The 15,487-nt window shown below is 45.0% G+C and overlaps 2 protein-coding genes across 2 annotated transcripts in view; both read left to right on the top strand.

The window, feature by feature from the left end:
- The window catches only part of LOC111840092 (reversion-inducing cysteine-rich protein with Kazal motifs-like), a 43,745-nt gene extending 39,541 nt beyond the window's left edge, over positions 1 to 4,204 (top strand). The window contains exons 20-21 of the mRNA XM_072699843.1: positions 1,216 to 1,371; positions 3,174 to 4,204. Of these exons, the coding sequence (XP_072555944.1) occupies positions 1,216 to 1,371; positions 3,174 to 3,389 (372 nt within the window). The 3' untranslated portion in view covers positions 3,390 to 4,204. The remainder of the gene's footprint in view (positions 1 to 1,215; positions 1,372 to 3,173) is intronic.
- A 4,854-nt stretch (positions 4,205 to 9,058) lies between these two features.
- LOC111838972 (TGF-beta receptor type-1) overlaps positions 9,059 to 15,487 on the top strand; it is a 28,235-nt gene continuing 21,806 nt past the window's right edge. Inside the window, exon 1 of the mRNA XM_023802471.2 lies at positions 9,059 to 9,213. Coding sequence (XP_023658239.2) covers positions 9,144 to 9,213 — 70 coding nt within the window. The 5' untranslated portion in view covers positions 9,059 to 9,143. The remainder of the gene's footprint in view (positions 9,214 to 15,487) is intronic.

Raw genomic sequence — 15,487 nt, 5'->3', positions numbered from 1 at the left:
CATACCACGCGCCCCCAAACCATCTGCCTTAATTGTTCTGTTTAATTCCAAATACAGAAAGGCAAGTCTGCCTGCTATATCGGGCTGATTCTGATCCTAAACACAATGTATTCTGCGTAATGTGATCATAAAAAAAAAGATTTGACCCCCCTCCTCCGCTCTACTCAGGTACTGGTAACAAATTAAGAAAATCCATTAATGCATATCCCGGAGTATTAAAGAAGAAGCCTGGGGTTTTTGGTTCTCCTACACGTGATAATGTTCCGCTACTGTCTTTGGGTGAATCTCAATTTGTGTACTTGACCGTACTTGTGTTCTTCTGTACGTCATCTTCCATTGCCGAAGACCAGTTCCAATACTCAAGAACAGTACTACAGAGGACAATGAAAATACCCGGCCCAAATATCAAGGATACGTCAGTTCCATCGTCCCTAAAACAAAAACTATCCCTTGATTTAGTGCAGCCCGAGCTTGTTCTTGGAAAGCAAGGTGGCAAGACCGGTCTTACCAAGACCACAAGTATGATCTTTGTGTTCTCGGTATTGAGATTCACCCGTTTAATTCTGTGACGCATAGCAGCGTTTACTGCTACAGTTTGTACTGTCAGTCAGATTCAAATCTGTTGGTAAAAAAGTGCCCACAAGAGGGCAGTGTGGTGCTTCCACTCTTGACACAATACAGCCCCGGGGGACGCACAGGTGCACAAGATTGATTATCCACTTGAAGAGTATTTGAGCAAAACTTAATCGTATTTGCCTGTTTTTGTGGTGGGATGAGTGCCTGATTGATTCACCCACCCACGGTACAGTAAAATAAGTAAATGAGAGGATTCCGAGGACGTTTTCAACCTGAGGTAATCCTTCGTGAAACACACCCTCAGCTATCCCTGAAGTTTGTATAAACCAGGGGTGGCCAATCTTATCCGCAAAGGGCCAGTGTGTGTGTGCAGGTTTTTGGGATAACCTGTAGGTCAGCTGTTCAAACCCAGGTGTGAGGACTCTTCAGCCAATCAGTCCTCTAATTAGTAATCCAATTAGGGAGTTGCAGCGAAAACCCGCATACAGACTGGCCCTCTGCGGATAAGATTGGCCACCCATGTTATAAACAGTCAACAAATATTTCTGCTAAATTATTGCAACCTTCCAGAATGTTCCCTGTTTAAATAACCATGCCACGGCGCAGTTGTTGACGTGACTGCGGCCTCCTGCGTTGCAGCTGAACGACAACCAGCCGGTCACCGTCCACGACATCCTGCGTATCCTGAGGCTTCACGTCTCGGTCCCGCAGTGCGACGTCTTTGGCTACCTGAGCATCGACTCAGAGATCGTGATCCTCATAGTGCCCGTGGACCAGCAGCCTACTCCCCTGCAGGTAGGGGGCGCCGTTTGCTGTGCTGTCTGTATGATGCCATTACCATACACTGGTGTGCGGGTTGTACCTTTCTTATAAGCCCAGGGGGGGTTGGGCAGCCAGTTTTTATAATTACATTTAATTATTTAGCAGATACTTTTATCCAAAGCTAAGTATAATTCAGAAAGCAGGGTCAGACAGTCCCTGGAGCAGCCATGGGACTCAAACCACCAACCTTCTGATCACATATACAGCATCCTAACCCGCTGAACCCCTCACCACCTTCCTTGCTAGTTTTTGGTTCCTCTCCTCTATTGCCTTCTGACTTTTTCTTTCCATCTTCCCTTTTTTCCTGTTCCATGTACCTTTCTGTACAGATAATGTTATAATGGATTTCCACACTTGGGTCTAAACCCAAAACCCAGCCACTTAATCCAGCCCTTACAGCACCGGCCCCCCTCAGCTACTTTATTGAGTGCAAACATCGTCCTGATGGATAACTGACAATTCTTTACTACTGCTTACGTTACATTATGTAACCATCACATTACTGCACCACCCATAGTAGTGCTGGTGCATCATGGGAATGTCACTCCTGTATCTGACCTTAGGATATACCTTTCTGTCTGAGAGGTCATTCTACTCTACGCCCGTAAACACATCTATTATAATTGGCTGCAGGAGAATCATGTTTCCGTGGTGATCCGCTCATTGTACCATAAACATAAACATCTCACCCCCAGCCAGAGAATTAGAGGAGAAATTGTCCCTCTGTTTATGAAATCTTCCGTCGCACCACTGTCCAGGGGGTGGGTTTATATGAAAGGTTCTGAACGGGCCCAGTTTGTCAGCAGGCCGCTCACATACGAGCGGCACATACTGCTCCAGTAATCAGAACAAAGACTGAGTCAAACCACCGATAGGCATGGCAGCCCCGGTCAACAGGTTAGACTGCTTCAGTGCCGAACATGAGATGGTCTGGAGATGCCTGGAATATGAATGGCTGCCAGTTCAATTAGAAAGGCTGACAGTCATTAAGGAACATTAAAGGGAAGGTCTTCGGATGCTGGATTTCAAACACACTAAAAAGACGGCTATCATTTCAACCCACAGTTTAGTTCTAACGACATACTAATTTCATGTTTGTATGTGGTTGTCCTGTGTGTAGTTGGGGTGGGTGGGCAGTTCACTTTGTAGCCTCAGATCTCAGGTGTCATGGGCTTGACTCCTACTGTGGGTTTTGTGTAAAGTACCTGGGTACCTGGGTCATTTTCCTCAATAAATTGTTTGTTTTTCCCCTCCATAATTTTCTCACCAGACCAAATCCAAGTGCTGGAAAAACTGAACATGACTTTATAACATCAGCCAGAAACAAGGAACTGAGGGAATTAACACCCCTGGTCACATGACTCCCTAGATAGCCACGCCCCCTTACAGTCATATTACCTTCTCTTGTGTCAATCTAAGATGTTGTTCTCTTCAAGTCTTCACCTGCTTTTGGGGTGGCTTATTTTAGAAGGGCTTAATAAATAGAATTGCAAGAAATGTTTAAATGAAGTGCTACTTCTGTGACTGTAACAGTATTGTGTGATTCATTAAGAGGTGATTTCATCCTCTTCCTTCTAAATGGCCACTTGGGTTCTTCATCAGTAGCTGGTTTTTTCTCCATTGAGAATAATTTAGATTTAGTTTCCTCGCACAGCTAAACTCTAACAGTTCAGACCAGTCAGTTTTCTGCGTGGCCTACAGGTGGCGCTGTGCTCTGCCAGGCATGTACCTGAGATGATAGTTCTGTCTCTCCTCTCCACCCCCCCCCCCTCCAGATCGAAGCCTGCAGTAAGGAGGCTGAGAAGATCGACTCCCTGATCAACTACGGCAGCCCCTCCCTCATGTCCCACGTACCCCTCTCTGCATTCCTGACCTCGGAGGTGAAGGTCTCCACCATCAACTCGTCAGGTCTTCCTGCAGCCAGGTCCCAGGCCAGCTGCCTGGTCTTCAGCCTTCTCCTGATGGTGATCGTGGGCCTTGGAGGCACCTAGCTATCAGCTCTCTACTGCCTCCTGCAGTTGGATGTTGAATATGAACCCTGGACATGCTTTCAATCCAGACACAAAGCTCTTCCTTCCCATGACAATCAGCATCACTCCTAAACTGACTAATCAATTTATGTATAAGGAGCAGCTTGTGCCAGCAGCATCCAAAGGGGTCCAACAGAAAAGGAAATTACTGAATCCCAGTCCTTGTTTTTAAATAACATTGTAGCACTTTGTCGACAAGAGAGGGACCAAGCAGCACGACCTCTATGGGGAGGTGACGTTTGGGTGATAGACTTACACTATAACACAGGTACAGCATTCATTCAGGTTTTACATAAAGGTTAGGAACGCTGAACTGGAACGAGGGCGGGCAGAAACGTGAAGCGCAATATTCTAGAAGGAAAAAAATGAATCTGTGCTAATCTTTATATGCCATACCAATGAATTTTTATCTCGGAATGAAGAACTATAGTCATGTTCATAGAAGTGAAAAACAGCATTTATCGAATAGACCCAAAGTATATGCTGAATATCTATATAACTTAATGCAATATTTTTATAATGTTGTCGAGAATCTGAATGGTTATATTTTGAAAAGTGGCTCAAGACTGACGTTTTTGTATCAATGTAACTGTCATTATTCTTGCATGCTGATGTGCGTATCGTGTCGTTCCTTTCAGTCTGTTCTGCCCAAGGTGGCTCCCCCTTGTCTCATTGTTACCGTTACCTTTGTCGTGTTTTATGTTGTGTTTGTTTTTTTTTAACTGTCTATTTCCTGTTTTCCGAAATTAAATGCGATCGTGCGGATAATATAGAAACCTGAGCACTTAAGCCCAACTGTGTCTGCGTGTCGCGTTACTACATATAACCGCACGGTCTGCCCTACTGTCAAAAATCCATCGAGGTATTTCAAGTACGATATCCGACGTACGTCGAAATCACAGCACTTGCCGTGTGCAGTCGGATTGTCTTGTAGAGGGAGTCTCCTGTGTCACGCCAAATTTTCAGGTGATCTCATTTTACTCTCCATTCACACATTTTCTCCAAGGAAGAAGACGTATCAAATTAATGGGGAAAAAAGCACGGGCCTCACATGAATAAAAAGATATTAAGAACTTTTATTGTTGACTGAAAACATCATAGGACAGTGGATGAAATGTGACCATTTTAGCAAATAACTATGCAATATTTTTTTAAGTATGCAATAAGTTTGATTTGAGACATTCTTTTTGCAATTACATATTATGACCACAAGGGGGTAATAAAACAGTATTTTTGTGCACGGTCTCACCAGTCTGCTACGGTGACCTGCAACAGAGACCTACTTCTCAAATAGTCGTATCAGGTGTCTGATTAAACCTCTGCTGGTTCCTTTTGATCCACTTTTGATTTACATGCTCAGATGCGCAAATACTTTCTTCTTGTATTCCATGATCAAATGAAAAGCTGTACGCCTTTCTCATGGCTCGCTGACGGGGAACAGGAGAGGTGAATGTGTGGATGCAGGAGTCATTTGTGGCTGAGCTCTTAATCAGCTGCTGTTGACCTTCTGCCCATGTCCGATACCCTCCTGCAGGGATATGAGGGCCTGCTGTGATATGAGGGCCTGCTGTGATATGAGGGCCTGCTGTGATATGCTCCCTAGAAAGAGAACCTGTCTATTGAAGGATGATGCCTATAATTGCACAGTGGTGGCAAAATCACAGGTGGGGGATTGAGTATAATGGCCTGTCTACATTTTTGGGTAACTGGAAATCCTAGGAGTACAGATTTAGGGAGTCATGCTCTGTTAATCCTTCAGAGTGAAGCCCTAGTTGTCCAGAAAACATGGTCAACCTTGACTGCTGTATTTCACAGAGCCTTTAAGCTGCTGGGGATCGTTAGCAGGCGGCCGTGATTCTTACTTGTGGCTCATTTACGTGTCTAGGGAAGAGCCGGCAGAAGCAGCCCGACGATGAGCTCACCCTGGTGTTTTTGCCCCCGATCTGCCCCATAGAGGCCACCCCTGCCCCAGAATGATGGCCAGAAACCAACAAGGAATCTACACATTAGCGTAATGGACGTGGCATGTATCAAATGCAATCATAGGTGCCGGAAGCCGACGCAGGGAGAGTAATCTGAATTAATTGCTGCGAGAATCCAGCACTCTACGATTCTTTTAAGGTCAAGGGATTCATGTACTCAGCTTTTTACAGTGTTTGTGAAATTAGAGCCATGGTCTCAATTAACCTTTAAAGGCTGGAATCATCTGTTGTCCTGACTCTGATTCTAACGCCACCGACAAATATAAATCAGCGTTCATGACGTCAAAGCTACCTGTCTGATAGCAAACGCACCTAGTGCTGCGGCCACTTCCACAGGCCTTGTCCCGGTCAGGAGGACAAAGCTTCCAACATGGGGCCCATCTGCAGCCTTCATGTCCGCTATGATTAGTGAGCAACGGCCCCCCCGGCGCTCGCACCTGTCAGCTGCCCCCACGTCGCCCTCGGCCCGCCCGCTCCTGCTTAAATTCGCCTTCGCCTCCGCCTCTGGTGTCTCTCTCACCTTCCATGGGCTGCGCCAGGCCCCGTCCTCATTCAGCAACCTCCTTCCTCTCTTTCTGCCATAAACTCGACCCCAGACCAGGCCTTTTGGTCCAGATATTTGCCTCTCACACCTCCCTTTAGTTCTCCTAACGGTTCTATCTAACCGTTCATTTGCCCGGTTCCATTCAATCACCCACATTTACCCACTAAATCTGCTTTCTGTTCCTGGATACAGAGCAAACAAGACTAATTCTCGTCTCTATGACAAAAAGCATTCCTGACCCTTCTGCTCATTCAGTGCCATGTGACGACGATGCATGGCTTTAGACTGTCGTCTTTTCCTCTTAGATAACAAGGCCCCTTCTTTCACACAAACTGAAGAATGCAAGGCAGACACGGGAGAATGCATCCTTTTCCCTCTGAACTGAAGTAAGCTATGTCCGGCGAATGAAAACTAAACGTACTCAGCTAACAAAGAACATATTTTCTGCATGCCTGAATCACTCGCTCGCTTTATGCGTGACCTGAAACTCATCTAACTTTGCACACGAGTATCGTGAATGCAGCTGAAAGGTCATCTCTGTAAAGAGCTAGGTTTCTCACCTAAGACACAGTACAACCTCCTTCAAACAGTATGCAAGGCCATGATGGTATCTCAACAGGAAAGAAGCCATATGTCTAAAATTATAGACTATTTTATATTGGATGTTTCCGCAAATGTTAGGTTGTCATAATAAAGCATAATAAAGGACCTTTCGTGGAAAGAGAAGCTGTAATGATTTATGCAGAAAGGACTTGCTTTTTATTGTACTGTAATTTTATAAATGGCAGGACCTATGCATTTCTAGACTTTATAGTATTTCTATGTCTAATTGGCAAATCATCTGTTGTTGTTTCATAACTATGGGAGGGGGGGGGGGGGCAACCCGGGAGCTTCCCAAGTCCATAATCATTAGTATCTTTATTTGTTTCCTTTCCTTTTTGTTTATGAAGTATATAAATACCCAGAGACCTGTCAGATAACATTATATAAAGTCAGCATGGCAGCACCGTGAGTGAATGAAATTACTTGTATAGAAAGTAAATAGGTCATGCTTTTGGGCACATGATATTTTGTGAAAGAGCACACTGTCATCGTTGCTAAGATGCTGTCTGAAAACACCCTTGTGTCAAGTTAATCGTAACACAAAATGTAAGGATAAATGTTTACATCATTTTGAAAACTCATAAATATCATTTACATCATTTTGAAAACTCATAAATATCAAATATATCCAATGGTTAAAGCTTTGAAGGCTATTGTCATAGTGTGGATGTATCTATGATAACGTAATCAGGACTACAATGGCACACGCGTGGCACTTTCTGGTTTATGGCTTTTAACATAATTAACCCAAACCTGTCGTCTCCCTGCACCCCTCCGAGAATCTTTCCCAGAGACAGGGGTGGGGTGGTGGGGGTCACTGCTGTTGGCTGGGTTCCAGATGGCTGGCCTGGGGAGGAGTGGGGATTTCGACAAAGTCACACCAACCAGAAATAGGGTGGGAGATAATTTACCCACTCATCCGTGATCTGTTTTAGGGAAGCCTATTCCAGCATTGGCCAATTTTTCAGCAAAATCAGGGAGTAGAATATTATGTGGCATTAAAGCTATATATTTCGATATGTGGCGTTCTGCTGTGATTCGGCCTTTGGGTATAATTTACCCTCGTGTACATAACTACCGCTAAAGCCTATGGGCCTGGGAAGGTGGTCAGACAATGGCTCAGTCACTGGTCCCTGTCACTGCCTGTAGACTTTGGGGGGAGGGGTGTGAACGGGTCAGAGGTTTTCGGTCTTGGTGGATCTGGAAATAAGTAGCAGAAAAGTCGAATAGGATAAAACAGGACAGTTATCTGCCGGCATTATCTCTATCTACACCGTGTTTTACAATGATGTGCAGTTCCACAGTCACTTGCGATATTTTTTAGTCATTGCAACAGAGATTTTGAAATGCTGCCTGTCGATTGTTTTATTTTACTAGCAATACAGCTAATTTTTACCCATGCGGTTGTCCGTTGCATGAAAAGCACTCCAAACCCCCAGCGGTCTCGATTTCCCGATTGCAGTTTTTTGATTCAGCTTTTGTAGTTTTTTGTATGGTTAAATGCCAAGCTGATTTCTTTCGGAAAGCGATAAAATGTTCTTGACGAAAGTTCTCTCTAATATGGTAAATTTGTAGAGTATTTCAAAAGTATAAACCAACAACAATTTTTTAAAAAGCTTAAATTTGACGCCGGAGGCCGTCATCGGCAAATCTCTGATCTCAGGCATGAGGATAATGGTCGTGAAAAGTACCCATGACGGAAAGACATTAGGTTGGTCATGGATGATATCAAATGTACCTATGGCTTTTTTAAAATAAAAAGAATATATTCTCACCGCAAATGGCTTTATATAGCCTACCAAATTATACGATTTTGCTGCTGTTTGATACACGTCTCCTGAAATATCATATTTTGTCCTAACACCTCACAACTGCATAGGCTACATTATATTAGGCTATACATTATTTTTAAATTAAAAAATGCTAAGAGGTTATAACGACCGTGAAAGAAATGCACCCGAAGAACACTATGAGTGGGTCCGATAACCCGGGTATTTTAAACTGAAAATAGGATATGTTTACAGTGTGCAATAAATGATGCGAACTTAAGAGTGTCCTTCATTAACTTCTCGAGTTACGCTTTCCATTTCCAGACAGTACTTATTCCAGCCCGGTGTAGACACACTTTGGTAGATATATAGTTCGCTAGCTACGTAGCAACTGTGGATAAGTTTGGTTTACAGGGGGACCCCTGCCAGCAAAGTTTGTCTAGTTGACGAGCGTTTTAAAAATCTAACGAGTATTTATTCTTAATATTCATTTCATAATGATTCTAATAAACGATTTACAAGCGATCTAAATGGGAATTCCTACTCAACTTACTTGCAGCCACACAACGTTCTTCGCACGTCTATAATTAGAAAGTTAACAGTAAGTTACGGCTATGAAGACACATGCTACCGGAGTGAAACGCTTATTATATTTGTACAGGGGCAAGTTTAGCTGGGCGAGTTTCGAAGCGGGGCTGTTCGATCTGGGCGGGGCAAGGTGGCCGCGCTAGCCAATCAGATCGCTCTCTGCTCTTCTCAAGCAAAGACTAGAGAAGTTGTGAGAGGCACAGCTAGTCTGGAGTAAGTGTGAACCACAATGGATGCGGTACCTTGTGCTCTGGTGTTAATGGTCCTGTTCATGGGAAATGGCATTCAGGAAACTCGAGGTAAGCGAAAAGGGGAACTGAGCCGAATGGGGGATTCTTCTTTCCATCTTGATGACGGGGCGTGATTTCGGATCTTGCGTTGTTTCTCTTGGTCTTTGTTACAAGATGCGTCTGCCCAAAAGACTCCAGTCTTTCCAAAGATGGCGCAGGTCAGAGAGATCTGCACTGTCAGGAATGTTTATTGTTAGGGGAATATCCCTGGGTGGGAGCAAAAAAGCAGTGGCGGAAGATCTAGAAGTCACCCGCACCTAACTGTGCCTTAGCCAAGGCAGTGACGAAAGCGTTATCTACAGTGGCCAATTCATTTGCAACCTGCTGTGCTTCAACGCTGTCGGATTTAATGCTTCTCAGGAGCGCATACTCAACTGGAATTCAGGGTGTTCACTGGCTGTTGTTATCACACCTAATAATTAGGGTCTTGATGCATGGTGAACGCTGGCCCCCGCCCGCCCTGAAGATCTTCGCGGCGAAGTACTTGTGGCCGGATAATTGTCCCAAGAGGCATGCATATTTGGAGAATAGCCGTGAACTACAACAAATGAATTAAAATTAAAAACACGAGTTGCAGCGCGTTATTTTGTAGCCTACAGAGTAATGCGTGCAAATGACCGGTCAGGGTTACTTTAAAACCCGTGTGAAATCATGCAGTATTTATCTCACATAGTAGCTGCTTTCTCCTAAAGTCTTTCATTCGTTTATTTACAGAGGTCATGAAAATGCGCGCTCTGTACAACTAATACGTTCGGATATGTTGTTGATCAATCAGAGAGCACGCGCTGCCATTCATGCTCTGTAGCTGGAGTTCTCGTATTTTTGGATCGTTTCGAGAAAACGTGCAGTTTTTTTCGCATTATCTGTACTACATCTTAACTCATTTAAGTCACGTTTTGAAAGTAGTAGCTTTCGCATAGAGACCCGTTATGCCATTCGCGTATTTCTGTAAGGTATCGAATATATTATCGTGCACCTACTGTTAACTGTCATGTTAATGTAATTAGTGTTCAATTTTACTGCCCTTTTAAAACACTGAATACATGCCGAAGACCACGAGAAGTCGAATTTGTTGTGTATGGCAATTAGCAAAACACTGAGAACGGAATATATTGTGTTGCACAAGTGCATCGGACGCGTATACAGCATCCACAGATTGCCCCTGTTCAGAGATCGATTAATGGGAGTGCGAGCAGTACAACTTTCAAAAATTTTCAGGATGATTCGGTTGCACAACTTCAAACGAAGGAACAAAATGTACGCGAAAATCTCGACGGGAGATCGCTGTGGTGGAATGGGGAGGGGGTCTCCGGTGTAGGGAAGCGGGGTCTGCGTGAACCTGGCGACGCGAACATGAATGAATCGGGTTCCATTTGCGTCACAATGCGCCGAATTAAACGGACTGAACAAAGCCTCGCGCGGGACCTGTCCCTTCGTGTTTACCATGGTGTCAGCAATGCGCCATGTGTCTTTTACGTGTGCATGTATATATGGCTCTTTCCCACTCACTCTGTCACCTGCCATTCATAGATGCGCCATGCTGATATTTGATAACGGCTGAACGAAATACGTGCATTTCTCCGACAGGCGCAGTGAATGTAGTTATTTAGTTTGCTGGATTAAACGTGGTGCACCGCTTCATAGTCTCGTGCTTTTGGTGCGACACAGGCAACATATACGTTTTCATAATTGGGATTGTCAGAGCGAAAGCCTATGGATGCCATTGGGTCTGCATTAAGTACAACAGCGCAGACGAATCCAGCTGTTCCACACACAACCTGTTTGTGTCTTGGGCTGGTGTCTTCACAAGTACGAAAATGTGCTTCACGTGCCAGCAGCTTCACGGTGTATGCTTTGGCGTGTTTGTTGCCCATCTGACGCGAAAACGGCGTTTCTCGCCTTGCACTGCCGTTGCCGCAATAACTCTGTGACTTTGGAGGTGAGAGAGGTGTGTCATTTAGGTGGTGCATCTCCGGGAATCCTATCGCAAATATTACCGACCTCCGCAGCCATGTTAACTCGAAGAATCACTGGAATCTTCAGGGCTATACAATTAAACCATTTTAAGATAATATTGATATATCAAGATTAATTCTCTCACACGAAGACCTTCCTATAAGCAACAGCCCCAGTCCAGATCTGCGTCTGTTGTATCACAAATCTGCAACAGTGCGTTACAGACAGGGTATTGCCAGTATAAGATGACCAATGTACAGTATCTCGTAAAAGAACACAAATTGCCCCGCATTAAAGTTAAGAGAGCCATACTCGATTGCGGAAGTTGTACAGGTCTCTGATGTGTTTGGAGTGGAGATTACCAAACGCATTTCGCATGTTACTGAGAACTGTATCTGAAACTTTTGAAACTTAGTTTCAAATGTGGGACGATTCTACCTGTAACAATCTTTGTTGTGTTTGTTAGCATTAGAAAAGCACAATCACCGAAGGTAATATCGTGTAATATTTTAACTTCTTAGCAGTAATATATACAAAATATTCCAGATATGAACTAAATATCTATTCTCCTAAGTGAAAAGTAGGGGTTAGGAAACAGTTCCTCGTTGGATCTTCTGTTTTTTCCATATCACTGGTGCAAGAACTAAATCCGTAATACCGGTGGTTAAAATTTTTATTTGTGAAGTGTAGGTTGGTGTTGCGAAGAGGCAGAGACTTCGTGACTTCATTCGTTTTTCATGTATAGCGATCTTGTTTACCGTCATAACGCCGGCGTTTTTGTGCGCGTTTTCCCTGCATTGCCTAACCTTCTCATAGGCAAAGCCGCATTTGAAATGTGCGCAGTCAATTTGGGAAACTGGCCGCTGCGCTTATTAGGCGAAGTAAGTGGGTCTTGGTAGAGAGTTTTCTGGATGCTCAAACTGCAGGTTTGTCAGGGGTAGGGAGGGCTTACGTCCCCAGGAGGCAGCCTGCCGTTTTTTCCCTGCAGAGTAATAATAAAGAAGACAGTCTCTTGCTCACATTCCGACCGCTTGTAATCCTACTATAAGGGGGTGGAAAGTTACCGTTTAAATTGTCATTCGCGCAGCTATCTGAATCACGGCTCTGCCGGCTCCGAATTGCCTAGAAAAGGAGCTTAGGTCTTGTGTTTCAACCACCTTTTAAAGACCCTTAGGCGACGCTTTTCTGTTCCCCTGTGGTCATCTTTATTTCGGCAGTGCGTTTGAGCCTACCGTCTGAACTCGTGCCCTTAGAAATACTGCCATTTCAGTTATCCTTGTCCGTTGGCTACTAGCGATAGGTTAGCCTAGAGACCTAATCTTTAAGAGGTTCATCATATTAAATTCTCTGAAATTACGATAATCGCAGCACTATGAGGTTTAGGGAAACGCAGATCTGGACTGGGGCTGTTGTGCTGTGTGGAATTCTCAAACTAGGGGCATGGTTGTTAAAATATCTCAGCTAAACAAATCGTTGGGGGTTAGTTCAGATTCATTTGGAGCTACATTCAGGGCATTGACACACTGGCCAATGCAGGGGGGAGGCAGCACTTTACAGGGCTCTTTGAATAGGCCTACATAAAATATACAAAAAATTGGGCAGGGTGGCCCCAGGTCACATTTTATCTGGGGGCCCAGAATTTCTAGCTATACTCCTGGTGGAGGCTGGTTGTAAACTGGGCTCTGTTGGACGGGGGGAGAAGGCATTTATGATGGGTAGGGCTGCTGAGCATATTGGATATGAAGAGGCTGCTTGTTGTAATCTGCTGTTAAGTGGCTCATCTGCGGCGTCTGCTTGGGTGCCATTATTTGAGAGTGAGCCCTAAATTTCATTCTTTAAGTGGACGGTAAGGTCACTAGTGCACGGCTGGGATGGAAATGCACCAGGCTTGTGTGCTGATGTCCACCATTGGGGTCACCCCTCCATTGCTCTTTGAGGAAACCCTAAAGTTTTTGGGGCGGTCTGGACATGAGGCTGGCGGCCGGGCGGGTGGTTGGGGGTGGTTGTCTCTGGCAGATGCCACTGATCTATCCCCCCCCCCTCCTTTGTACCCAAGGCCACATCTGGTCAGGACAAAAGGGCTGCATTAATGGCTGGGGGGCCCCAGAGTAAAGGCTATGACCTATGCAAAAGACTCCCAGAGCTACAGCCAATAAAGGCTGGGAACAGGGGCTCCTTGGGCGGGGTGGGGGGTGGGACTTGTGCCATGTGGTCACAGTGACTCACACCCCCTTCCTCATTTTCCCCCTCGTGGTGCCTGCACACGGATCCGGAGGCAGCGATGTAGGATGGGCTGGCGGGGGAGGGGGGGAGGGAGAGGGGAAGCGGGGATCGCTGTTGCCAGGAGACAGGAGTAATTAATTCTTCTATGTGATGTCGCAATGAGTTGAGGCCAAATGGGGGCTGATGGGAAATAGGGTGGGGGGGCTTGTGTGAGGGGACACCCCCAACCCCTGCTGCTGAGTTCCCGAGTGCTGTCCACTGCTGCAGCCTTGGAGAGGCCTGATCTCACACGTGTTCCAAGAAGCCAGTCTACTGAACTGGGCAGCTTCTGAAGCCACGTTGTGTTTGGGGGACACTGGGGATGCACTGCGGGGGCTGTCCTCTTTGTTGGGGAGACCCTGCTTTGCTCACGTCTCCCCTCCCCCAGTCACAGTGAATCGTAGGCATTGCTCAGTTATTGCTGTGGATCTGAATGCTGAGTCTGCAGTGGTCTTGCACTTTGGTGTACTCTGAATTCTACTGGCCACCAAAGACTGAAATGCTGGTATCAGTTTGTCTTTTACCAAATCAGGCCTTGTGATGCACAACAGGAAACCATTCAGGTTCTGCATGCTGAAAACATAATCCTATGTGTTCAAAATGAAATCCTTTTGTTATTGAATGTAAATCAAATCTATATACATGCAAGATAGGATTCTGAAAGCATTTGCAGTACACATGTGCCAGTGACTGTTTTGGTCAGGAAGGCCTTCAGATTATTCTTGTATACCAAAACAGTAGGGCTGCTCGATTATGGTAAAAATCATAGTCCCGATTATTTTGGTCAGTTTTAAGATTATATGATTATTTAACATGACTACTCATTGACTTTGGAAATATCATGCATTTATTGAACTTAAAAATATTCCCTTTTAAACAGTGGATTTTCTTAAACCCTAAATATAATAAAAGCAGGGGGGAGGTGCTGGGTTTATAACACAAGACAAAATGGGAGCATAATTGCAAAACAAAATGTGGCACAATTATTTTAGCTTTTGTTTTGATGATCGTTGGAAGCCAAAATCATAATCGAATTTAAAATTTGATTAATAGCCCAGCCCTACGAAACTGTGTCCAACCATGGAAATTTAATAAAAATAGCGTTTGTGACCAAACAGTTACTGTGATGTAGTGATGACATGGCTGGCGTGTGCAGAAAACAGAGGAGGTTAATGGGCTAGTATTTTAAATAGTATTTTTAATCTTCTTGATTTGACAGCCTCTTTAAATAAGAGATTCTTTAGCACATTTCGCAGTGGGTTTTATGAAGAAGCAGCTTCTCTTTCCGTAGATTGTATTTGCATCGTAATCAAACTGTTTAGTGTTAATGTCGGTTGTGTCTGGGTTCTGCCTCAGACAGAACAAGATAGGGGTGTATCCTGGAAGGAACAGTGAGGAAGTTATGATTCAAAATAATAATTATCTTCATGACCCTTTTGACCTTGACCTGGATAAAAGGTTGAAGGATGGATGGATGGATGGATGGATATAGTCATTTTGACATTGGGGTCACTCCCGGCCGCACGTATTAAATCGTGTCGGGTCTGTCAGGTGGAAAACAGCCAGGTGTGTGTTTCGGATTCTGGGGTTTGAAATACAAGCTGCGTTCCAGGTCTGAGGGGAGAGACGTGCTATTAGCATGGACAGGGTGGGGCAGGGGGTGAGGACAAGGTGGGGTAGTGATGTGAGTGTTAGGGTGGTTGGGGGTGTGAGGACATGGTGGATAGAGGTGTGAGAGTTTGGATGGATGGGGGTGTGGGGGACATGGTGGACAGGGGTATGTTCTGAGAGTGGTTCTCCTTCCAGTATCTCTACCCCGCATCTGCTGTTTGGGGGGGGGGGGGGACTCCTGTCTTTCCTTATGCGCTAATATTCATGTGAAGCCTGTCTGCACCCCCTCCCCCACCACTGAAACTTCCATTGCCAGGGACCACTCACTTCTCAGCAGGAATTGCGTCAGATGGACTGCCCTGTGGCAATGCCCCCATCCGCACACATGCTGACACATACTCTGGTCTGAAGGGGTTTACCCAGCCTCTGGAGCATTTACCTTCAGCTTGTCTCA

This window comes from Paramormyrops kingsleyae, chromosome 15 (genome assembly GCF_048594095.1).
Source record: "Paramormyrops kingsleyae isolate MSU_618 chromosome 15, PKINGS_0.4, whole genome shotgun sequence".
Classification (NCBI taxonomy): domain Eukaryota; kingdom Metazoa; phylum Chordata; class Actinopteri; order Osteoglossiformes; family Mormyridae; genus Paramormyrops; species Paramormyrops kingsleyae.
Note: the sequence above shows the minus strand (reverse complement) of the source record. Positions and strands in the feature narration are given on the sequence as shown.